The sequence below is a fragment of the Alosa sapidissima genome, chromosome 13 (assembly GCF_018492685.1).
Source record: "Alosa sapidissima isolate fAloSap1 chromosome 13, fAloSap1.pri, whole genome shotgun sequence".
NCBI classification, from domain to species: Eukaryota; Metazoa; Chordata; class Actinopteri; order Clupeiformes; family Clupeidae; genus Alosa; species Alosa sapidissima.
In genome coordinates this window covers 2,205,207-2,232,619 of record NC_055969.1, presented here as the reverse complement: position 1 = coordinate 2,232,619, position 27,413 = coordinate 2,205,207, and the positions used below count along the sequence as shown (strand labels likewise).

The 27,413-nt window shown below is 39.9% G+C and overlaps 1 protein-coding gene across 3 annotated transcripts in view; it reads right to left on the bottom strand.

Moving 5' to 3' along the window:
• jak2a (Janus kinase 2a) overlaps positions 1-23,228 on the bottom strand; it is a 118,618-nt gene extending 95,390 nt beyond the window's left edge. The window contains exons 1-3 of one of the 3 annotated variants that reach the window (XM_042060573.1): positions 22,340-23,228; positions 15,444-15,490; positions 7,208-7,445 (exon numbers count right to left, since the gene is read on the bottom strand). In XM_042060573.1, coding sequence (XP_041916507.1) covers positions 7,208-7,421 — 214 coding nt within the window. In that variant the 5' untranslated portion in view covers positions 7,422-7,445; positions 15,444-15,490; positions 22,340-23,228. Of the gene's footprint in view, positions 1-7,207; positions 7,446-13,313; positions 13,331-15,443; positions 15,491-22,339 lie in introns of those variants that run through there. The other 2 variants (XM_042060574.1, XM_042060572.1) reach the window with 2 other exon arrangements.
• Positions 23,229-27,413: the final 4,185 nt, after the last annotated feature.

Below are 27,413 nucleotides of genomic sequence, written 5' to 3'. Positions count from 1 at the left end.
AAAATCAAATAACTATAATCAGCCCAGATTACAATAAAAAATAGACAATGTGGTAAAAACATGGAATAAAAAAAAGTGTGGATCTTTTTTAAAAATTATATGAAAAATTGTGAGTTCAAAATTATTTATACCCTTTTTAAACAATCACTGGAAACACCTTTATTTACCACCACAGCTCTCAAAATGGTTCATAATACCCACCAAGCCTCTTCATGTCTCCACAATGATTGTAGACTGCACCTTTTTAGCAGCAATCTGGGTTTTGAGGCAGGAAGGATTATTTGCCATCACTTTGGCTTTGTGCTCACTTTTTTGACGGATTGAGGTCCACTCTAAAATGTTGATATTGTTCTCTGTTAACCATTTCTTGCCTTGTTTGGCTGTATGTTTTGGATCATTGTGTGGTTTAATGTTCAAATGCTGCCTTTTGGGGCAGCCATGGCCTACTGGTTAGGGCTTCGGTCTTTGGGCTTGCCGGTTCGACTTCACTAATTCACGGATTGGGATAAACGCAGAGACCAAATGTCCCTCACGGGATTAAAAGATATACTTACTTACTAACTTACATACTATTGGGGCAGGTCTCTCGGCACACTGCCTGATCTTTTCCTCATAATCTTAATGTAAGCTCCTTTGTAACCTCCTAACCTTTTAGTGTTACTGTTTACTTTGAGAAAGTCACCAGGTCCCCCTGGTTGAAAAACATCCCAAAATAATAATTTTCTCACCCCCACAATTGAAATGGACATGATGTCATTTGGGTTTAATGCTTCCCTTTTTTATGCCAATCTCAGGCCATGTCCCTGGGTCAAAAAAATCCAGCGAAAGCTAAATTCTTTGTCCAGGTGTGCCCTTATAGGTTAAGCGGAGTTGTGCATGTTTGGAGAAGAGTGGAGAAAAATAGAATGAGAATTCTTTCATCAATTCTGTGGTGGTGTCTTTTACTTAATGGGCATATTTACTGAAGTAATCTAAAAGTAATCCTAAAGTAATCAGATTACGTTACATGTTTTTGGTAATCCAACTGATTACATTACTGATTACAAAAATTACCATGTAATTTGTAGTCAGTAATGGATTACATTTCAAAGTAAACTGACCCAGCCCTGGTCCCGACAGGGCGAACCAGTGTTTCCTCTACGTTGATTTTAGCATGGCGGGCCACCACGGCAAAATAAATGCCACCAATGAGGTTGCCTTTTTAATAATCCTGCCGATGTATCCTCCCCGCTGGCTGCCGATCACATTGCAATTTAACAATAAGTAAAACTAGTCAGAGGTTATTATGGCCTGTCCAGTTTCACTTCACATATTACATATTGTATTGATGTAGCCTATTTAAAACATGAATTTGTATTGATGTAGCCTATTTAAAACATGAATTTTCAGTGTTTCCTCTTCATTTTGCAGCGGTGGCCATGCTTTAGAATTAGGGCAGAAGCACAATATTGTCAGGACACATGGTGGGCTAAATGTCCTCTGCTTGCTGCAGATAATTGCAGTTTAACAATAAGCAGCAATGCTAATTAGGGCTGCACGATGTTAGGAAAACATGCGATATGCGATAACATTATTGAGTACTGCGATAACGATATAACTTGCGATATTTAAATATACTGCTCAAAAAAATTAAGGGAACACTTAGGTTTTCCAATTTCCACAATTGTTAAAACACATTTTTTGAAACCTTCCACCCTTTTCTCCATTCTCAAACTACACAGAATGTCTGACAGTTCTTGCAAAATAAAACACTCGCCTCAAAAGTTTTACTTGTGCTTAGAACTAAAAAGTGTCAGAGTACCGATCCTGTGTATGATTGAAGTGTTCCCTTAATTTTTTTGAGCAGTATATTTAATATTTTTCTCCATTCTGCTTGCTGCTAGCATAGACGGTAGGGTTGGGGGGGATAAATGTATAATTACAGAAATGTATAATTTTCTACATAAACAAGGATACAAGGAAGTTTATCGTCACATGCATATAGTTACTGGATGTAAGAAATGCAGTGAAATTATGTCTGGTGTCAGCCTATTTGTGCATTTATGGGGGGGGGGGGGGGGGGGGGGTAAAAAGTGCAGTAGAAGAAGGGTTTAGTAGATTAAGTGGCAAGGGCTGCATAAAAAAGGTGGGGGAGGATTGGGATTTGGGGGGGAGGGGCATCAACAAGGAGCATCCAAGAGCAACAGGGGCAAGGAAAAACTCTCTTACTAAGGAAAAAACCTTGGGCAGATCCACGGCTCAAGGGGCTAACCCAACTGCCAGGGGTCTTGGTGTGTGTGTTGGGGGGATGACAAGGGAGATGGGATAGTGTGCTGTGTATGTGGGGAGAGGGCAGTGTGCAATATGTCATGAGACAATGTGCTGTGTATGGGGTGGGGTGGGGGTGGCACTGTGCTGTAAGTATGTTGGGGATGTGTGTTGGAGAAGCTTCCTGATGGGAGACATAAACAACATATTATGTAGCCTAGGCTACATATGGCCTGATGAAAGTGGACAGCTAAGAGGCCTACTGGCTATTGAAGTTGTGTGGAAGATCTGCTCCAAGAAAATCAGAGTAAAAGACGGATAGACGGCCAATCTGAACACTTGTGCACCAACCAGCGGAATGTTCCACATTGCCAGCAAAAATGCTACTTAAGCTATATCGCAGCGGTCATCAGCTGCACATCCCACGTTATTAGACTACCGGCATGCCGACTACAAGGGCAGCGGAAAGTGAAAGTAATCGGGCTGCAATCGCACAGTCCAGGCTAAGAAGTAGGCTAATCAACTTTTACAAATAACGAATCCTGATTAGACTACCTCTGCTGCTCTCTGGGGCTTTTGCTAAATGCAAATCATGAAATACAAGCCTTACAGTGAAAGACAGATATCTTCTGATATAACGATAACGAAAGAAATTGTTTATTTTAACACGGTGGAGAAGGACGCATTTGGCGCTGTGTTTGTAACACGTCATCCTTCATAAAACCAAAATATTCCCATATAACAGACGTGCTTTTCCTTTTAGTCACCAATTCCTCTTCACCCAAGTGTAGCCTACCTCGCTCGACTCACTATCTTCAGCCATCACGACTTAGCTCCCGCCTCAACACCTAAAACACCACACACCTGAACTGGTAGGGGACGGGCTTCTAGGGCAGCATGACAGCATCGGTTTGGTAAAATATGTTGACATTCAGAATGTTAATACACCATAGACTGTATGGAATGCGCACGGCACAGAAAATGTATTGAAATGTATCGGAAATTAAGTAATCTTTGCGGTATGTCCATCGCAAGCGTTGATATCGCGATAACGATATTTTAGATATATCGTGCAGCCCTAATGCTAATCTGAGGTACCTGTCTAATTTTATTTCATAAATATATTGTTTTTATAGACATTAGGGGCATGCGCTATCAAGAGCTTCCATGTGCTATGCATGCTTGTCAACATCGCAAAAACTGTGGGTACAATTTTCGCACAACTTGGTGCGAAAGGTGTAGCAAAGGCATTCATTTCTGGAGCTGATCGCATTCAAAGTATTTCTCATATCGTAGCCTATTATCTTGCAACAACATGCAAATGAAACCTGGAGAGTGGATATAGCCTGGCTAGCGCCACCACTTCTCAATGAGACGTGGTCTGGGAACCAAACGTTCATTTTCTCGTATTTGAAAAAAATGCCCAGATCCGTTTACTGGGTGCCACGGATATCTATCAAATGCGTCTGTGCATAGCTCATCATCGTCTTGCTTTCCCCCCTGTTCTGTGATTGGTTCCCTATCTCAGGCGAAAATTTGCTCCATGGTCTCCAGGCTGCCTTAGCAGCGTGAATCAAATCGCGCGCAAGGCAGCATGGGAACACCCAGGCTAGAGTGGATATCTCTCCGCGGAGAATCCGCGGATACATTAGATGCGCACTAAATCGCGTTTTAATGCAGGAAAAAAGCAACGAATGGTAGTAACGAAGGTAAATGGGATTAAATTGCTTTAATCCCATTCACCTTGCTTTTTTCCTGCAAATGTGGGGAGTGGACAGCACAAAACTTGGCCAAAAACATTTTGTATGCACTTGTTGTGATAGCCTAGTAATGTGAATCGCGGACTATAACCAAAGAAAGTGAAGGATATTTTGACCTAATAAAGGCTGTGTTGCGGGGCGGTGTTTCTACAACATGTTGGCACAAAACTTAATTTCTGTCAGAAACCAAGTAGGCTAAGCATTTTCTCCATTGTCAATGTGAACTTTCAAGCAGTGACATGTGGTTTAATGCATGGGTTAACATGACGTGACTCCGACAGAAGATGGGCTTGTCTTTAGTCACTTTAAATCAGGGGTATCAAACTCATATTAGGTAATGGGCCGAATTTGTTGGAATGAGACCTCGTGGGGGGCTGTCATTGTCATGGTCATTATCATTTTTCTGCATGGGTATCAGAGTGGCGTTTGAATATCACTTATGTGACACTTAAAATACAATGACTCCCCATGGTCTTAATGAGGAATTTGACATAAAACCGTTCCTATAGTGTGTATATATATATATATATATATATATATATATATATATATATATATATCAGGTTTTATGACTGTGTGGGGGTAATGTTCTTTCATTGTTTGGGGTAGGCTTGTATATATGGAACTGTTTATCCACTGATTGTTTTTTCTTTTTCTTTCCTTCTTTTCTGTTGATATGTCATGTACTCCTTTGGGGACATTGATTTTTGAAAGCCCTTTTTAAGTTTGTGTAAAACCTGTATGAAAGTGTTCTCTTAATTGAGTGATTAGTGGGGCTCTTAGACCTAATAATACCCGTTGACATCACATGGTAGGTCAGCTGATTATAAGGCCTACATATATCCCTTCATCAAATGTGTCCACCATTTGCCTGAAGAAGACCCAGTAGGGTCGAAACGTTGCCTTTTGTGCATTAAATATATGGGAGTCTAAAGCAGTGTTGTGGACATTATATATTTTTTCCCCATCACACACAAAACAGCTTGGTCTGGAACTGCCAGGTCATGGACAACGGCATTTGCAAGTAACCTAATCTAACGTTGAGGAACTCTGTTCATTCAGTGTGTTCCCAAATGCTTCAAGAAATTTGATGTTTCCCCCATAACACGTTTTAAACATGTTACATATGCCGGTGTTGAAGTGTTTCGATTCCCAGCACTAGTAGGCATTTTAACAGCAACTATGCGCTAACATAGGCTACCACCTGTCAGAGCTAGTGATAGTGTACGTAGATGGTTCCATAATCATTGGCCTCTTTGACAGCTCAGGGATATCAATGCAGAGGTATGTTTGTAACCTACATATTTATGTTTTTGCAAACAAACTTTTAGCATGATCCTCATATTCAATGTAAAGCTATATGGGCCTCATGCACATGAAAGATTAATGTTATGTTATTGTGTTGTTCGGAGCACACCGTGAAACAAAGTTTTCACAATACAACTTTGCATATTAGAACCGGGTTTCGGTGCTCAACCCTATTACGAAAGCACGTCAGAGGCTTTATTTCCTGAGGTGTCTCAAGAAATATGATATGTCCTTTAACATTCTACAGAACTTTAACCACTGTACAATTGAGTGTATACTGACAGGCAACATTGTAGTGTGGCAGGGCTCACATGACCTCAATCTTCTGACAAAGGTGGTCAAAACTACATCTAAAATCATTGGGGTTCCACTTGAAGCACTCCAAAACATTTACTGGAAACGCAGCACTAAGGCTGATTTACAGTATGCTTCTGCGTCAACTTCATGCCGTAGCTACGCCGTCGCTCTTATGGCGTTGTGACCCTTTCGGATTTCTGTGTCGGGTGGTGCATTTCCCTGGCATAACTCTAGGTGATGTGTGGCTTCGAAGTTCTGTGTCGTCTGTGTCTGCGTCGCTCACCATGAAACGGTACTCAGGATGGCAAACCCCATAGACTGTCTTGCTGAAATATTAACCTTATTTGTTGGTCCCTTTCTTGCCTAAATTTACCGAGAAACAGACATAGTAAAATCCATTGACCTAGTTACTGTAACCAGAAAATCAGTCTGAGGTTATTTAAGTATAAGTATAAGTACTCTTTTGATCCCGTGAGGGAAATTTGGTCTTTGCATTTATCCCAATCCGTGAATTAGTGAAACACACTGCACACAGTGAACACACAGTGAGGTGAAGCACACACGGCGCAGTGAGCTGCCTGCAACAACAGCGGCGCTCGAGGAGCCTACCAGTCGGGGCCCACCGGCCAATTTTCAAAACCCAATGTGGCCCTTGAGCCAAAAAGTTTGCCCAGCCCTGGCTTAGACTCATAGGCTCAGACTCATAGGCTCTATTGCCTAAAGCAGTTGTTACCTAAAGCATAATAATAATAATAGTATAAGTATATAGTATATATACTCTTTTGATCCCGTGAGGGTCTCTGCATTTATCCCAATCCGTGAATTAGTGAAACATACACAGCTCACAGTGTTCACACAGTGAGGTGAAGCACACACTAATCCCGGCGCAGTGAACTGCCTGCATCAACAGCGGCACTCGGGGAGCAGTGAGGGGTTAAGTGCCTTGTTCAAGGGCACCTCAGCCGTGCCTACTGGTCAGGGTTCAAACCGGCAACCCTCCGGTTACAGGTCCGAAGTGCTAACCAGTAGGCCACGGCTGCCCTCAATTTAATGTGTATGGCAGCCAAGTCTGAGGTTATCTGAGCTGTCTGCCAGCCAGTTTATGTTATGTTAGCAAGCAAACTATAGCACAACTGCCCACAATGTACTGCTTGCTGGTGAAGTGCTAATTTCAAAACGTTACTGACATATACCTTTACAAAAGGGTAACTCCGTCATTGTAACCAAAATACGTCTGAGTTTATTAGCAAAGCTTATGTCAGTGAACTAGCATGTTGCTACTCCCCACAGTAGGCTTGATACACCGGTTATCAACACACAGGATCTACGTCGCCTCGGTCATAATTATGGACACATTGATATTAAAGTCTAATTCTGCAATATCTTAACCACTTGAAAACCAATATAACAGAAAAAGAACAGTGAACAACAGTGTCACATCTTTGCAAACAACAATAAAACTCACAGTTAAAGTGACACCTCCCTTGTCCTTTAAAAACAACTGACACCCTGCTGATGACCTAATCTCTGTAAAGGGCCATACCAATGTATAACTGCACAGCATTAAATATCAAATCAAGCACAAAGATACTCACCACACTCCTTGGCTGCATTGATGCAGAGCTCCTCTGCCACATATTGACCAGCAGGGTATGTGAGTGGGCTGCCCTTAGGTCCTGCCTGCTCCTGGTGGTAAATGTGGATGTGTAAAGCAGGGAGTGTGAGCTTGGCCACAGAAACATCACCATTCTGATGAGTAGGTGACGGAAAAACGGGCGTCTCCATGGTGATCACAGCAATACAGCCCATGTGCTGGTCTGCAGAGACATCCGCCTGGGGAAAAAATAATGAAAATTATGTAAACTAGATGCACCACAAAGTGTGCAGCGTTTTATGTGTGTGTGTGTTCGCTTGTGAGTGTGTGAGTGTGTGTGTGTGTGGGGGGGGGGATGGGATGTGTGTGTGTGTGTGTGCATGTTGTGTGTGGTTGTGTTTTGTGTGTGTTTGTGCATGCTTGCGTGTATGTGTTTGTGTTTATGTGTGCATGCGTGTGTGTGTGCACGTGCGTGCATATCAACTGCATGTGTGTGTCTTTGTGTGTGTGTGTGTTAGGGGTCGACCAATTATTGGCCGGGCCGATTATTAGGGCCGATATTTAGCATTTTTATAATCTTCAGTATTGGTACTTTTTTCCACCGATAAGCCAACATTGAAATTAATGAAAATAATGGAACACGCTGTAGAGTCGATTCGATTATCTCCCCATTAATTGACTAATAGTTTATACATGTTGATTTACATATCTGAATGAAAAAACATGAATTCCTTAACATTGCAATATATGTGTATTGCTCTTAAAATTCCAAAATAAAAGACTATACAAGTGCAAAGTAATGCATTCTTAGTCAGAGGTAGCATTCAATAAAGTTCAGTAGTGTATAGGTCTAATTGATTGCCTGTCACTTTAAGATGTTCGTGAGGGAACCCTTGCAATTGTAACACTAACACAGTTAGAAAGCTGCTGATGTGTGGACTGCCACTAGATTCCTTTAAATTATTTCCCATCATGCACCAGATATCAACGGGAACTCAACGAGGATTGTTAACAACCCATATAGCCTACCCTAGGGCCTCAAATGTTCGTGCTTCTGCAGCATTGTGTGCAAAATCTCCAACCTGCAGTGTTATGTAGGCATCAAATTAGATCATGTAGCATGCACAGGTGAAGTGTTTAGATTCAAAGAAGTATTTTCAGGCAGGTCATCGAGTTGTTCTGTCATGTGGAATACTAATGATTTCTAAGAAGCTAAAGGCTACGGCTGTAACCACGTTGCCTCTTCCTGTTTGGTGCTGTAGAGAGCTCTTTATTGTTTTTTAGAAATTGCCCACACCACAATTTGCATGAGATAATAGGCCTACTAAAACACTTATCAAACACAATTGATATGTCATAACGTCAACACTGTAAAAAAGATTGACTCAGACTTAACACCGCTAGGATTGGCACCTTATGCGATAGATGAATGTCATTCCTACTTTGGACATTTAGCACAACTGCTAAATCACTTGAAAATCATATGGTCTAAGGCCAGCATTATCATACAGGACAGTTTGAAAATGTCTCTACAACTGTAGTTTGTTTTGGTGGGTGTGTTTGTGCTGTTGTGGTCATTTAATAGAGAGCAACACCTATCAATCGGCTGCATGCTTCTGTTTGAGGTGCTGCAATACATTTGGTGTGCTGTTACCTTTGATTAGCCTGACGAGCCTCACCATTGGCAATAGTCAATACGAGGGGCAGGATAAGCGGTTGTCTTTCAAATTCCCTCTGCACGCAATAGGATAGCACTAAAACTTATGAGTCCCATGCGTTTTCCTACCAGCGGAGCTAGTTGGCTAGTAGATCAAACTTTTGCTAATTTAAAAAAAAAGCTTAACTCGAGTCGCACTGTTTGCCAGCAGCAGCATCCATCTTCGTTGTTTTCAAGTAGCAGGGAATTCTCACAGAACCGTCGCAACTCTGCCGTCATTATGTTAAGCCCGTCCACCGACTCCATACACGATGTGATTGGCCTGATTTTTTCCAGCTTACAAGCCAACGGAGAGTTGCTAGACTACCCTGGCTTCAAAACAGACAGACGATAAATCCAAGTACAGTGACAAATCTTATTTGTACTCTCCTCCAGTATTTGCTATTAAAGCCCAAATTCGCTGCTCAACGTTTTCAGGAAGTAGGCTACTTGTATTACACGCGAGAAAGACAAAGAAAAAGTGCATTTGTTTGTAATGACGCGGAAGCTAGTTTTGCATAAATTGAAGCAGAAATACACCAAAAGTTCACGTGTGACGGAGTCTTGGGTCTGTTATTCAACTATTCTGATTCTGAAGGAGAATCTGCCTTTTGGAGATTATGATCGATTGTTTATTGACAGTAATAGTCACGGTGCGTCTGTGACGGTGCGTCTTTGCGTGAATAAGACAGTATCCACTAAGCATTCCATGCTTGTTTGGACTCTGCGCAACATAGCTGGAGGTGCCAGTGGTAATCGTGATGATAGTGTCTGTAATGGACGTGGTACAGACATCAGGGGTAGGCCTAGTAAAAACAGGGCTCTGAAGAACTACAGTCACCCGTGATAGGAACTTATTTGACCAGGCTACTTTATTACATAGTAGCATAGGGTTTGTGGTTATAGTAATAGTTTATTACTGTATTGTTGGTTTACATTTTACTGCTTTCCTGTTAATTTGTTATGTGGGTGAAATGACAAAAAAAGAAAGTAAACCTGCTAAAATATGTTCAACATCCAGTATTTACTGAAAGGTGCATAATTTGAGGTGGTTGCCATCCAGTGACGTCATAATATGCCAATTAAATGGGTAAATGTACCCCCTTCATAAACTTTTGTTCATACTCAAAGATTTTCACATTTACAGTAGGACTTCATCTATGACCACTTTCAAACTATGGCCCTTTTGCGTACCCACTCCCCACAGCTGAACCACAAGCGCAGCTGAATGGATTGCACCATTAAAAAGAATCAAAATGTAGCGATTATAGGCTAGACGATAAGATGTCAACTAGGGTCGGGTAATGTCCCCTTAATTGGCATTTGGCGATGTGTACAGTAAAACATTGTGATGGACGATGATATCGTCAACACTTAACACTAATTAATTACCATGTGTCCGTACAGAAATAAATGTATAATTTTCTACATAAAAAAAATATAGGCTATATACGGCCTGATAAAAGTGGACAGCTAAGAGACATACTGACTAGGCTACCGAAGTTGTGTGGAAGATCTGCTCCAAGAAAATCCTCGTAAAAGAAGGATAGACAGCCAATCTGAACACTTGCTTGTGCACCAACCAGCGGAATATTCCACATTGCCAGCCTTCGCTGGGCCTAGCAAAAAAGACTAGGCCTATTATACCGTGGTCACTCATTTAAAATGTAGTAGCCCAGTCTGTACCTCATATACTACGCATCCCACGTTATTAGGCTACCGGCATGCCGACTATGAGGCCAGCAGAAAGTGAAAGTTGCACAGTCCAGGCTAGGAGGACGAAGTAAACAACTTTTACAAATAACGAATCCCGACTACCACTCCACTGCTGTCTGGGGGCTTTTGCTAAATGCAAATCATGAAATACAAGCCTTACAGTGAAAGACGGGTATTAGGGTACATCATCTGCCTTGACACACGCAAATTACTCTGTCCCTATTAGGGCTGGGCCATATGGCTGGAAACTGTATCACGATATAAGTATTTCATATCAGTCGATATCGATAATTATTGATTTTTTTTCATCCATTTCAGATTAGAACCAGAAGAAAAAAGTTCAATTTAAACACTTTTATTTTAAACTTAACCTTCCTCTGATTTTAATCGCCTCAGTTATCAATCAAAGCAAACAGGGAAAAGAAATAGCAACACAATCATGAAAAACACTCAAATAAATAAATGTGCACATAAGTCTGAATGAAATGCAGCACTGATTGAAGCCTGGAAATATTGTAAGTAAACCTGCTAAAATATGTTCAACATCCAGTATTTACTGAAAGGTGCATAATTTGAGGTGGTTGCCATCCAGTGACGTCATAATATGCCAATTAAATGGGTAAATGTACCCCCTTCATAAACTTTTGTTCATACTCAAAGATTTTCACATTTACAGTAGGACTTCATCTATGACCACTTTCAAACTATGGCCCTTTTGCGTACCCACTCCCCACAGCTGAACCACAAGCGCAGCTGAATGGATTGCACCATTAAAAAGAATCAAAATGTAGCGATTATAGGCTAGACGATAAGATGTCAACTAGGGTCGGGTAATGTCCCCTTAATTGGCATTTGGCGATGTGTACAGTAAAACATTGTGATGGACGATGATATCGTCAACACTTAACACTAATTAATTACCATGTGTCCGTACAGAAATAAATGTATAATTTTCTACATAAAAAAAATATAGGCTATATACGGCCTGATAAAAGTGGACAGCTAAGAGACATACTGACTAGGCTACCGAAGTTGTGTGGAAGATCTGCTCCAAGAAAATCCTCGTAAAAGAAGGATAGACAGCCAATCTGAACACTTGCTTGTGCACCAACCAGCGGAATATTCCACATTGCCAGCCTTCGCTGGGCCTAGCAAAAAAGACTAGGCCTATTATACCGTGGTCACTCATTTAAAATGTAGTAGCCCAGTCTGTACCTCATATACTACGCATCCCACGTTATTAGGCTACCGGCATGCCGACTATGAGGCCAGCAGAAAGTGAAAGTTGCACAGTCCAGGCTAGGAGGACGAAGTAAACAACTTTTACAAATAACGAATCCCGACTACCACTCCACTGCTGTCTGGGGGCTTTTGCTAAATGCAAATCATGAAATACAAGCCTTACAGTGAAAGACGGGTATTAGGGTACATCATCTGCCTTGACACACGCAAATTACTCTGTCCCTATTAGGGCTGGGCCATATGGCTGGAAACTGTATCACGATATAAGTATTTCATATCAGTCGATATCGATAATTATTGATTTTTTTTCATCCATTTCAGATTAGAACCAGAAGAAAAAAGTTCAATTTAAACACTTTTATTTTAAACTTAACCTTCCTCTGATTTTAATCGCCTCAGTTATCAATCAAAGCAAACAGGGAAAAGAAATAGCAACACAATCATGAAAAACACTCAAATAAATAAATGTGCACATAAGTCTGAATGAAATGCAGCACTGATTGAAGCCTGGAAATATTGTAAACAAAGTAGCTTAATTTGCTAGTTTATCATAGTCTACTTGTTAGACTGTTCAGTTTCCCCACGTGTGTTTAAGTTTCAAATGAATACTTTTTCTCCTTGGGACAGGCCCGTTTGAGTCTTGGAAAATACTTTTCCATTTGAATCGGGATTGAGATGATTAGAATTTAGCAGTCAATTTGAATGCAACAGTTTTTAACAAATTCGTGCAGCGTGCTAATGATGCTAACCGGATTTAATAGCAATTTAGCCAGTCATCTTGCACGATTGTAAATGTTTGGATTACATGTGCATGCTGAGGAGGGAGAGAGAGAGTGCACGGGGCAAGGACTCATTGAGAGTCTGTGTTGAGGTAGGCCTACTTCTATCGCCTACTCTGGTAGAGTTGCACAGACTAGCTACAATGCAAGATATTTAGCCTATTTATTTATTTTGTAGTGTATTTTGTAGTTTTCACACTTAAAATTAGGATATTTTATTTTAAAATACATTGTGATGCTACAATGCTACACTCTGGGAGCATATTTAAAATCATGCACCCCATTGTAGCACTGTATCTGCCTAGCTGTTGTCTGCAGCAACTCGAGCTGATTGTTTTTGGGGTTTTTACTCATACCGACAGCACTCAGTGACTTTGAGAAACAGAGATGTGAAATATATTTTTATAATATTTGTATAATATTTTGTCTCTTGTGTGACACTGTATCCTGACACAAACAGGTCATACCCCTGGTTGCTGGAGAATATCTAAATTCACAGCCGGCAGAGTAACTAGGCTAGTTATTCCAAGCTTATCTGGCATAGAAACAGTGTTGGGGCCAGTGCTATCTCCACAGCCAGACTATATTCTACAGCCCTGAAAAAGATACTGCAAAGATATCTTGTATGGCAATTGAAACACAGAAAATACTACCCATCACCCTTATCCACTTACAGAGTCATACATGGCAAACACTCCCTACTCACAGTTTCACCACATTCCTGTAAATATGTCCTGTAAAAAAGTTCAAATATAATTTTGTAAATCACAGAAGAATAATGCAAGCTAAATGTTTCTATGCATTGACCTAACATGAGACACTCACAATTAAATATTATCCTTCGATGTATCAACAAGTTGTCCACTTGAAATTATAAGATTCTATCTGATTTGTGAAAAGAGTTATTCACACTATTGCAAATATTGCATATTTTTGGATTTTAAAAGATATGTTCCACGCATCTGTATAACTCACTTGAATTAAAAAACTTTAATATCTCAGAACTACTCAGGGGACGAAGCATCAAAGCATGTGTTACTCTTGTAGAAAAAGATCTTTGTGACTGTCCAGTAATCTTGTTGTGAAATGGGTGGTATATCGATTTTTAAGGTATATCTTTTTTTTTTTTTTCAAACAAAATACAGGACGAGATAGAGTGGGAACCCTGAATAAGCTAAGTCAAATGTAAAATTTCATTACTTTTCCTTGACTTTCCCTGACAAAAAAAAAATGAATTTCCATTAATTACTATACTATTTACTAACACATAGCGTTCAAGAATATTTTACTTTTTAGAGTGGGAGATTAATAAATGGTCATTGAATAAACAAACTTGGGATAAGCTTGCTCAAGGAAGCAGTAAAGCAAATAACCAGATACACCAGTTCTTGTATAAATGTATTTTGGCTAGTAAATTTTAAACTGCTACAAATTCCCTGATATTCATGACTTTGCCCCAAAAATGATAAAAAAATTCTTTGACCTTCCATGTCTGGAATAGACTTTCCAAAATTCCATGATATTCCAGAAATTCCATGACCTGTGGGAACCCTGTTCATTCTAGACAAATCAAGACCAAACTGTTCTCAGATGCCTTCTGGTAACTGCACTGAGTTACAAATTCTGTATGTCTTAATTATTTTACCTTGTGTCTTTTATGTTTTCTTTTCAATTATTCTTTATTTTTAAATTATTTCACCTGGTGTGTTTTATGTTTGCCCGATAACTGCCAAAACTGCATTGCAAGACTGCCTAAAAGGATTTTGCTATTACTTAGTTGGTGCACATTCCATAGCAATGCCCATATTTCAGCAAAGTCCTTAGACACTGCTCCATAGGCATACAGGCAGGCTACACCAGGCATAAAGCTCTAGTTTTAGAAGACTGGAGGGCATCCTATCAACGTCACTAATGAATGCAGCGATTAATACAAATAACCTAGCTTGAACTAGCCAAGTGACTAACCCTAGATTTTCATTCATTTCAATTTACAAGGGCCATCAACAGGTTGATTTACAGCAGTGGTTCTCAACCTTTTTTGAGCAAACGCCCCCCTGACCTTACTTTGATCCTCTGGCAACCCCCCCCCCCCCCGCCCCACCCCACCCCAACCACACACACACACAATAAAAAAGAAAAACTACACCCCCGGGTAGGCTATAGGCCACTCACGCTCATGCTATATTGCTTAAATAAAAAACGAGCCCATTTCTGTGCTGTTTTGGTTTCTTCTGGAATTATAAGAAAATGTCCCTATGAGCCTATTTTATTATTAAGCAGATTTAGCCCACTGTTAGAAGCAATAGGAGACTGGTTGGGTAAAAAAAAAACACTACCACATCAGCATTGGTTGTAATGATTTTTTTCTTTAAATCAATAGGAACATTAAATGTAGGCAACAAGACGTGTCATTTTATCATGGACAAAAATCAATCACAAAACAGATTCCGCGCGTGAGGCCTGTTTAGGCCTATATATATTTCGTATTTGATTAGCAACGGTCTTTTCGTGGACACTTCGCTCAGAGCAGCTGCAGAACAACAGCGAGCGGGGCTGGGGGACGTGAGTCCGGACGTGTGCAGGCCCAAACTGCACTGTATGACCACTGAGCATAAATAAACAGTAAAATGTAGCTGGGACGGTAGAGGGGTTTGAAACCCATGAATGAAAAAAACAGCCTATTTATTTCAGGTAGCCTATTTTTGCACCAAAAATATGTGAAAACCATGAAAGTTTAAAAGTTTAAAATAAAAAATAAAAAAAATAAATAAATAAATAAATAAATAAATAAATAAAAAACTCACGTTCCCAGCGCCCCCCTAGGTTGTACGAACGCCCCCGTTGAGAAACCCTAATTTACAGTCATAAAACAGGAGGAAAAAAATAAGATAGTAGCCTATATAATATATTGGAGAATAATGAAGGCATACATGTAAAAAACAATAATCACGGTTCGAAATGTATTAGTTTGTAGTAAAAGTTTGATTATCCTCACACTTGAACAAAACAAGTCAATGAATAAATTAGGGGTCGACCGATATGGCTTTTTCAGGCTTTACCGATTATATTAATCAAGGAGGCCGATAACAATATCTTTAACCGATGTTTGCTGTAAAAAGGAAAGTTGGTCACAAAATTTTGAAGAACAAATTACACAATACGCAACTTAAATGACTTTTTCAGAGAACTTTTCATAATGGTCTCTACACAACTGTGAGAGGGCTCCCAACAGCATTTTTGAAATGAAGTTAAACAAGGAAACAAACAAATGAAAAATAGAAAATAAAATAGCTCCCTGAAATTTTATAATATAGTCTAATGCACTTGCATATGGTCTAGACCTAGGCAACTCAGTGAATATACAGAAGCATAGGCTACATGTGTGCTTAAACTGTGTTTCAAATGAGTGAAACTAACTAGACACTATCACCTTATTTGATTCATTTCAAACATTTCTAATTTCGTATTTAAAATGTGTCTCCTCTCAAGTTAGAAAGTGTAATAAGACTAAAGGAAAATGAAACGTGGTGGCAGCTTAAGTCCGCTTGATACTGTAAGCCATTGGTTCCCAAAGGTGATTTTATTTGGGTCGCCAGCATAGCCTAGTGACAATTTACGTTGTGTACCATGGACTAGGCTGGGTGAACGCTAGGGCTGGTCGATAAAACGATAGCGATATGTATCGCAATAGACATGTAACCGATATCAATAAAAAATATGTTAGATAGAACATTCGATAATTAAAAGCAATACACACCTCCCGCCTTACGTTGTCCATGAATAGGCTAAATAGAATAGATTGCATTGTAGTAGGCTATATGCAACTCTACCATAGTAGGCGATGGAAGTAGGCCTACCTCAACACAGACTCTTAATGAGTCCTTGCCCAGTGCACTCTCTCTCTCTCTCTCTCTCCCTCTCAACAGGCGCATCCCTCCTCAGCATGCACATGTAATCCATTCACAATCGTGCAAGACAACTGGCTAAATTGCTATTAAATTCGGTTAGCATCATTAGCACGCTGTACGAATTTGTTCAAAATTCAAATTCAAATTCATTCAAATTGACTGCTAAATTCTAATAATCCCAATCGCGATGCAAATGGAAAAGTATTTTCCAAGACTCAAACGGGCCTGACCCAAGGAGAAAAAGTATTCATTTGAAACTTAAACACACGTGGGGAAACTGAACAGTCTAACCAGTAGGCCTAGACTATGATAAACTAGCAAATTAAGCTACTTTGTTTACAATATTTCCAGGCTTCAACCAGTGCTGCTTTCATTCAGATTTCTGCACATTTATTTATTTGAGTGTTTTTCATGATTATGTTGCTATTTCTTTTCCCTGTTTGCTTTGATTGATAACTGTGGTGATTAAAATCAGAGGAAGGTTAAGTGAAATAAAAGTGTTTAAATTGAACTTTTTTTTCCCTTCTGGTCCTTATCTGAAATAGATTTTTTTTTTTTTTTTTTTAAATCAAATTATCGATATCAACTGATATCAAATACTTATATCGTGATACAGTTTTCAGCCATATCGCCCAGCCCTAGTGAACGCAGCCTGATCTGCCGGCGATTTCTTTTTTGATTTCTTCAAACATTGAGCTTGGTCTGTTGAAAGCCAGACTAACCATGGACCTCACAGTTGCAAAATGCAAGGGAACATGGATCAGTCTATTTGCACGAACAATAGGCCAAAACGGACAACAGCTCTTCAACTTGACCCGTTAAAATGTGTATGAACAGTCTAGCGACGCATTTCATGAAGGCCCTTTTGGACATGTCAGTTATTTGCACCACTGGTTAGATGTAAAACTGCATTTCGTTTTAGACTACTGGTACTTAAATTGTGCATTGACAATAAAGTTGAATATCATATGAACTAAAGATGACTAAAATATGTAGAAGAAGAAACATTCACAAAAATCCATGACATGACTTCTCTTATTGATAGCTGTTGAAAACTGCATGGAACTGACAGGGATCGTTTTGTTTATTAATAAATAAATAAATAAAAAATAAAACATTATGCTGATACCTTCTGTTTTTCCCAAATACAATGCAGCCTACAGGTGTACATGACCTTTCATCAGTCCAGTTGCAATGGATGAACTCTGATGAACTGCCCTACTTGTGATATCTTTAGAGATTTTAAAGGTTTTATAACAATGCTACAAATTTTTTGGCTAGTGCTACAAATCTATTTACCTTTGCAGCGCCAGTAGGCTTCTTTCTGTGCGGCCCGCACGTACACACACAGGCATGCCAAACAAGCATGCACAAGTTTCAAGAGTGGGGGATGGAGTAGAAGATGGAGACAAATTGATTAGTGTGTTTTATTTTTGCGGAACGGATGTGGGTAGATGACAAATAGCAGAATTCAGACTGTCCATGTGTCACACACTTATAAAAAATGGCAATTGTTAAGAATTGATATGGAAATGTTGTAGGTCTGGTAGGTTCAAGTTCTGTCATATTAAATTTATTGGATTTGTATTTCACTTTTGACTTAAAATAATCATCCAAACATAAAAAATGTCATATGGTGTGACTGTCCACCATGTGTGCGAACTTCCTAAAAAGAGTGTATATCCATAAAAAGTATAATTACTTTAAAGTTTTACCATGCATATAAAATTAGTGTTAATTTCGTCAGACGAGACGAGAGGAAATATGTTCGTCAACAACCTTTTTTTCATGACTAAGACGAGACGATGACGAGACGGCAGTAATGTCCTGAAACACTGACTAAGACTATCTTAAGATGCATTATTGTTGACGAAAAAAGACGAGACTAAAATGTTTTGCATGAAATAAGAACTAAGATAAAATCTCTCTTCATTTTCGTCTACAAAATGAGAAGACAGAATATCTAGCTGTTATGTTTTCAAAATATTCCGAATGAGTTCATACGCAACAGCTTTCCTGTAGGTGAGTCTACGTGCTGTTGCTGCAACCCTGTGGCTGCAACACGAAACTACATGGAACAAGAACACTGGAGATTTCTGCCAGAGTTACCAACTAACTGCCTAAGCTTTATACCACAATGCTACATACCCAGAAGTTGAAGCTTCTCTCATACAAATTAACATCCACCAGAATGTCCATACGAAAATGTTCATCATGTAATGTCAACTAATTAACTAGTTAGACTGATGATGCAAAGTTTGCTAGCAAGTAAGCTAATATGGAAAGTTCGCTAGCAAGTTAGCTATGGCTAAGATGGAGAGTCTGTTTGGGGAATGTGTTGTGTTTGGGCGCATATATACAAGTACTGGACCATCAGGTTTGTGATGTTGAAAAAGTGTGTGTGTATGTACCGGTAGCCAGCTAGTTCGTTGAGCCTATGTAGGCTATTTTAAGTAAAGGTTGACACGCTCAACTATCAATCCGAGGTGTGGTAAATTACGGGATTGACTCCAGGCGAGTGCAGGGCTGAATCAGGCGGTCATGCAACGTAGGCTACGTTGGTGCAATGATCCGGAATGGATTGATGTTTAGGGGGGGATGGGTGTAACGGTAACAAACTGGTACATCGATATGCAGTATGCATGGTAGGTAAACCTCTCTCGCAATGCTTTAAATGATGTGATGCCAGCACCCAGGGGTTTTAGCTGAATTAGAGGTATAATAGAGGTGATACCAGTTAAAATTGCAGTCAATGATCGTACGCGATTTCAAGCCCATAACTAGGGCTGGGCGATATGGCTAAAAAATAATATCTCGATATTTTTAGTCTATTTCATGATATACGATATATCGATATTTTGACATTTTCTCAAAAGGACTTCATGAATTCTCACCCTGTGATGTTTTAAATCATGCCAGTATGATGCAGCAGGCTAGGATACATCATACCAGTCCAATCCCTGCAAATGACATCCTCATTAATACATTCTTGGTGGTTTCTGTTCAAATTTGGATGTAAAAGCAGGGGTGAAAGTAGTTTTGAATTCTTGCTAGCCTACTATGAAAGTTTCTCATAGGGAAAAGTGTGTGCAAAAATTTCAACACACCTAAATAGGGTACATCAATTGATTTATTTTAGCCTATTACGAAAGGTTAAGAGAGGTAGGGACACGAAACCACAGTGTTGCCGCTTAAAAAAATGATGACTGTGAAATACTTGATATTTGCGATGTAACACTTCACATACAGCAAACTGCGATATATCGAGTATATTCAGTGTATCGACCAGCCCTACCCATAACATTTTTTGTCATATTCAGCAAACATCTCCTCACTATCCGCTAGCTGCCCATTCCGTGAGAACATGGTAAAAAATGGTTTATGAAGGCAGTCCAGACTCCAAAATGTGAAAGAAACAAAAATGAAACCCTGCATGGAGTTTCTCTGGGAATACTGAAGGGAGGGGCTAGTCTAGCTTAAAGGACAAGTTCACTATTTTACACTTAAAGCCCTGTTTTCAGATAGTTTTGATTAAATAGAACGTTTAAGATTGAATTTTGGACACATGCTGCTGTCCTGAGGATTTTCGGTTTCTGTGGTAGCACCCCCCCCACCTCCACAACGCTGCATAGGTGCACTGGAACAGTCCTTCCTAAAACGCATTAAACTTTCGTTTACAAAGACGTGAAACTCACCGAGTGGTCAGGGCTGTTCACTGATATGCTCACACAAAAATCGCTGCAAAAGATGCTTTCCAACAGGTGTTTTACCATTCGTTCAACGATCCAGAAAGGCTAAAGTTGTGGCTGGAGTTGCTGGGGTTGGATGTGAGCACACCTGTTGAGGATCTGCAGAAAGCTGATCACCGTGTTTGTCTCTGCCTCTGCGGTCTGCATTTTACTGAACTTCGCTGGAGGTCGAAAGAAATCGCCCAAAAAGCTCTTTCGCCTGAGAAATACAGCGGTTTCCACATTACCTCCTGGGATGACAGAGTTGGAAGAACTTGGGGTAAGGTTGACATTTTATCAACCGTCTCTGTTTTAGCATTAGCCATGGACGTGACAATAATTTGGATAGCGTGGCCTACAATACCGCGACTGCATAAGACTACAGAAAGAATACAAACAACCCCATATCCGTTTCCAGCCGCGGAGTAATACCGTACCTCACAGCAAATCCAATACAAGTCAATGGAGTTGGACAAAAACTACGATAAAACCTTGGAAAGAATCTTTTGCAGCGATTTTTGTGTGAGCATATCAGTGAACACCCTTGACCACTCAGTGAGTTTCGCGTCTTTGTAAATGAAAGTTTAATGCGTTTTAGAAAGATTGTTCCAGTGCACCTATGCAGCGTTGTGGAGGTGGGGGGGTGTTACCACAGAAACCGAAAATTCTCAGGACAGCAGCATGTGTCCAAATTTCAATCTTAAACATTATATTTAATCATAAACTATCTGAAAACAGGGCTTTAAGTGTAAAATACCGAACTTGTCCTTTAACTTCATGGTGTGTTTGTTTGGTCCTTGGTTAAAATGTAATGTACATTGTTTTGGACAAAAGTGTCTGCCAATACATTTAAACATAAACAAACACTACTTCCTCTGACTGCATCTTTAAGGGTTCAAGCCACTGTATGCGATTTCAAGCCCATAGCATGTCACATGCAGCAATGAGGGTCTCTGTAGACAGCCCAGGCTCCGAAAACGGAGAACAAACAAGTGGGGGCAGTCTGTCCCCCAAACGAAAACAAAACCCTGTGTGGAGTATACTGAAGGGAGGGGTGAGCTAAAGTTACCTCTCTGGTGTGTTTCGTTTGGTCCTTGGTTAAACAAATGTTGTTTTGGACAAACGCGTCTGGTAATATTTTTTATAAACGCCTAACGTGCTCCTCTGATAAAATTGGTCTGGAACAAACTAGACCTCACCAGTGCTTGTGTAATATGTTAAAGCAGCGTCATGAGTAATGTTGCTCAATAAGTTACTGCAGAGCCACGGTCTCTATGTCCCCGAGTGTACGAGTGCATGAGTATTGATGAAAATTAGTGGCAATGCGTTAACGATGAGCTCTCAGCGGCCACGGTCTTTTCCTGGATGTGAGTAACGTTAGCCTATAATAAACGAGTAGCGAGAACAAACGTTGCTGTTCGCATCAGAGGCTGTATTTTACTGTAGGTTGGCAGTTAACCAGTCTGGATTTGACGTTAACATATTGTGACAACGCGATTTACAGCATTAACGTAATATTTAGAGTTAGGGCATGCACTTATGTCCACGGGCAATGAAGAAAACCACCAAACTCGTCACGTTACGTTACGTTAGGCTACAACCTAACGAAAGAACAAATTGCACCAAAACATACACTTTGCCATTCCACTACAAGTTCGATTGGCGGCTCGATACATTGGAATCACGACGACAGCATTTAGCGCTGACGTAAAATAAACCAGATAGCTTTGTGAGATTATCAATCGAAGGTTAGCCAGCACAGTTAGCCGACCACCTATCGTAGTTGTCTCTTTATGCTACAGCAAGGGAACGGCAAGTTATCCTTGCTGTGCTAAATAAAAAGGGTTAGGTAGCGTTGAACCATGAACGAGGGGCACTAGCATGAGATCGCATGACATTGTTACAGTTTGTGGTGAACTTATAATACACCAGCCATACGATAGTCAACATTAACTCATATACAAAGTTATGAATTAACGGCAACTGTAATATGTGTGAGTGACTAGAAGCTACGCCATCATCTCCAACCATGTTAACGTTAGCCAAGTTAGCAAATGGACTTACTTCTACTGCTTCTCGGATCCTTGGGTGTGAACTCCTGTAGCGTTACCAAGTAAATCCCATAAGGCAGATATGCAACCAATATTACGTGAACAGTGTGTTATTCGATGTATTTCCAACATCACGCATTCATCGGTGCATGTTCCATGTAGACGTTAACGTTTATAATTTAATACATAACGTTAATGTAGTTCTAGCTCGCTAGCTAGCGACGTAACGTTAGCTGGCCAAAAAACTATCAAGATGACGTAGAGCTACAATAAGTTCTATTCAGCTAACGTTAGCCAAACCTAGCTATTCTAGGTACCTGTAGGATTGTCTTGACTATCTTGACTAATATTTACCTGACCAAGTTATCTCTAAATTTTAGATACGTTGGTCGTCAGCTAATGTTATCCACTCGTGTCGTTCTGTAAAGTGTCATCACTGCAAGACAACTTAGCTTCTGTCAAAAATCAACAAAACAACTTGCTAACTAACAGACCGTAGCAGTCACAGCAGCCATTATTTCAAAACTGGAGACATTTGTCGAATGTCACCATTTTAATGGCAGCACAATATGTTAACCTAAGTTAATGAATATGGGTAACTTTTGGTTGTTACAACGGAATTACAGACTAATAGTGTTCTGGTTGTAGGTAGAATTGACGTTTACAACCCGCCCACAATGCTAATGTTAGCTACGCAACTGATTCCACCACCAAGCTTGAAGGCAGGTGGTTACACGTACGGCCAGTTAATGTAGGAGGGCGGGGACTTTATTATTAAGCACATTTCCTGACCCAGACAAGAATATGTCCCCTTTTCTCCTTTCCATATCTGCCAACACTCCTGTTTTTCCTGGCTTTCTCCAGTATATCAAGGTATCTCCCAGCAGCCTCCCGGAAAATTCCCCCAATGTGTCAGACAGAGTATCAAACTTTATTATATCCTAGATCCGTTACTTTTGTATGTTTATCTGACATTTCTCAATGTAGTCTAGGTCCTGGGTAAGATTTGTATGCACTTCATTTAGCGGAGAATATCTCAACTGTTATAGACTAATGACCCCATTGAACAACGTGGGATGTGTGCCAAAAAATCTCTACCCGGGATGAAAGTTCTGAAAATGACCACAATAGGTGACACTTATCATACTACAGGTGAATGGGACTTTTTTTCCCTTTATAGATATTATCATACATTTCTACCAGTTTAATCTTCATATTAAGATAAATACTTTTTCTATTACACTTTGTCTTAAAAATAAAATAAAATAGGCCTATGCATAAAATAAAATATGCAAGTTAGGCAATATCTCATTAAATATGTATACATATAAACTCGTGAAGCTACAGATTTGGGGGGGGGGGCTTGCTATTATCATTGGAATGTTAACTTAAAGGTAAACTATGCAGTATTGGCAATTTCCTTACTGTTTTCTCGGTTTTTGCTTCTTTTTCGCTGGCTCTGTCATGACGAATGTCTGAGAAACTCCATCGCTACCTTTTTCTAGCCGGTGCGTGTATTTGAATGCAGTAAAGCAATTTGTTACAGTACACTCGTTATACTTCCTGACACTGAGGCCGTCGGCCCGCCGGCCCACAGTTGCAAGGGTGGTTTTTCCGCTCACAGGCGCTAGGGGGAAGCCCGAAAAAAGTAATATAACCATTCCAATGACTCTGAAGCTGTTAAAGCTGCTAAAAAAAACTTGCATATTAAGCAAAAAAAAACTGCATAGTGTGCCTTTAAAGTGAAAAAATACAGAACAACAGATTTATTCCCTGTGTTGCAAGGTAAAACTTTCACAACAGAGTCCAGGTATGGGGATGATAATAAGATCTTATTCAGTGATAGGATGTTTACAACTATTGCCTCCCTTGCATTTGCAGTACTTGCAACAACGGATACCAGCTACCCAACAGGGACACCCATTCTTGTGTGCACACTTGGGGCAGCCGTGGCCTACTGGTAAAGAGTTCGGGCTTGTAACCAAAGGGTTGCTGGTCTGATTCCCGACCCAGTAGGAAAAATGTGGGCAGGGGAAATGGTTGAGCACTGCTATCCCATGCCCACATCCACGACTTGAGCAAGGCACCTCACTGCTCTGGGTTAGTGTGTGCTTCACTTCACTGTGTGTTCACTGTGTGCCTGTGTGATCACTAATTCACGAATGGGATAAATGCAGAGACCAAATTCCTTGTATAAGTATACTTCGCCTATAAACCTGATTCACATTTACATTGCCACACGAGCAGGGATCTGGCAAACCTTCAGGGACTAATAAACTGACCTTTCTTACAAAACCATAAGCATCTGCATTTAAGATAAAGATGGCGTCTGTAAATGGCGCTTGGACCCAAAGCTGCGGTTGATAATAGGCTCTTTGTGTATGTTTTCTTGCATTAGTTGAGGTGCAAGCGGCACTCTCAAAGTCTATCTTAAGAGCATAACTATAGAAGGCAGCAATGCGCAGGTCATCAAATTTCTCTATGTCTGTTGACGGTTTGAGACATTTGACCAAGAATGTTTCCGCCATTTGTATTGCACTCTCTGTTAGCTGTGGAAGGTTGAAATTGAGAATCAGTGAAAAGGTTTGTGGAAAGTGTTCCGAGCTACAAGTTTGGTTGATATTTTGCTGGTTGTATCGCACCCAGTCAGCACATGTAGTGCTGGGAGACACTGTGTGAGCTCGTCTCCAGCACTATGCAGATATCATGATGTGGTAATATTGATCTTTTCACTCCTGAGTTGCGGATGAGTTATATGGTATAATAGGCACTCAAAGATATCTGTGTCAACTGATGACAGTGTCAGTGATGTAGATCCTGTGGATGAGTTGCAGTGTTTCCCACTAAATTTAATTCTATTTGTGGTGGTAGGTTTGCAGAATTAACTTTAATGCAACAGTTTTTAACAAATTAGCCAGGCGTGGTTATGATGGAGATTTCAGCACAATTTAGCCAGTCGACTTTTATGCCAACAATTGCAGGATTGTTAATGTTTTCTTTACACAGGCATGTAGGTTTGTTGAGAGACAAGGAGAGGCTGTACAGGTGCACATAGCTCTACAATAAACTAATTCCATCCCATTTAAATAGTACAACATAGTAAATCATTGTGTTTTGGTCAGTGTTTATATTGTAGTGGGCCGCCACAAATAAGTCAATGTATTGGAAACACTGAGTCGTTCTCTCACTCTCTCCAGATCTTTTTGAATTTTGTAAAATAAGGTTTCAAATGAGTAATTGGTATGTATCTGCATGTTCTTTGTGAGGAATAATGTTTACACTGCGGGTGTCCTGCAGGCGGGAATCTCTTGGGAATCCATATATGACAACATATTTTATGTACAATCTGTATAGTGCTTTCCATCGTCAGATTAATCGTACTATGTCTCAATTAAATCTGATCAAAAATGCCCTCCTCCCCCTTTGGTGCCTCCCTACTTTCTAGCTGCAGTGTATATCCCTTAGCAATAAGTAGATGCCGCATATTGGGCATTGAAATATTCACAGGAAACCCTAGAAATCGAACATTCAGGTTGTTGTATCCAATATTAGTTGTGCATAGTCTCATCTTATACATATAATGGTCTAAAGTACTCATACTTCATTCTATATTGATCTACTTTGAGATACAGAATCACAAGCCCTGGTAGTGGGCCTCAGTTGTGTTTCCAAGACAAAATAAATGACCAAGAGGGCAGAATGTGGTCATTTACAGAGATTTACAAAACTGCCTTAAAAAAAAATTCTTCATCATCAATCATTCTACCCTTTGCCACTCTCTGACAGTTCATCACACAGTCAATCTATTGGGACCAAAATAATCTTCAAGGCCTCTGCTTTCAAAAGAGGTCAAGCACTTGAATATAAGTCAAAGTATGTGGAAACAGGGCCATTGTTAGTAGTCGGTGTGCAATTTCGAGCAAAACCTCAAAATAGTGGGGGTAATTGTAAAGATTTAATGATATATTGCCTCATTTGCATATTTTATTTTATTTTTTAGACAAAGTGTAATACAAAAAGTATTTATCTTAGTATGAAGATTAAACTGGTAGAAATATATGAGGATATCTATAAAGGGGAAAAAAGTCCCATTCACCTGTAGTGTGATAATAGTGTCACCTATTGTGGTCATTTTCAGGACTTTTGTCCAGGGTAGAGATTTTGGCACACATCCTACATTGTTCAATGGGGTCATATTAGTCTATAACAGTTGAGATATTCTCCGCTAAATGAAGTGCATACAAATCTTACCCAGGACCTCTACTAATACCAGACTGTGTATGAAATACCTCCTACACATACAAAACAACCTCACTTCACTTAAAAAAAAAATGGCAACAAAACCCAATTGGACATCAGGGAGAGGGTGCACTCACCACGGAACAAAACTCCTCAATTTCAGCCCTTATAAATGTCTTAGGTCTACTTTTGACCTTAAAACCCTTAATTTGGTAGTTTATAAACCAGTTTTAACTGCTCTTATTTTAACATAAATACCAATACCATGACAAAAAGTATTTTTAAAGGGATACCGGTGTTACATGGCAACTGGCACCCATGTTAACTGGCTGCGTTGGTGACGTTTCACGAGTGATGACGTTTCTTTGACAGATGTGGCCGCTTGCAGATTTGTCACTTTCTGATGGAAACTGGAGACGAACAAATACAAATATGCATGACATATTTAAATGTCAAAATTGTCTGTAGTAGGACTACGCTACATGCACTGGACCATGAATATGCCACCAAAACAATAAATATCTAAATAGCCTTATAATAACTCCAGGTGGGTATCGAACCTGCTTCCTACTGTAAATGAAACCTCTTACATGATAATCATTCATCTACAGTACGTACTTGCGCCACGAACCAGCTGATAAGTCATAGTGAAATTTACTTGACTTAGTCTATACAATTAGAAGAAGTCAGCTGATGATTGTAGCAAGTTAACATGGCTGATGGTGTTGTCTTGCTACAGCAGTTGCCCAAGCCAGTAGGTCTTCAAAGTATCATGGTTAAGTTTTCAAACATTTCACTGACTGCTGCCAGGCTCTCTGTGGCCACCTAGTCTATCTGTAGCCTAAATT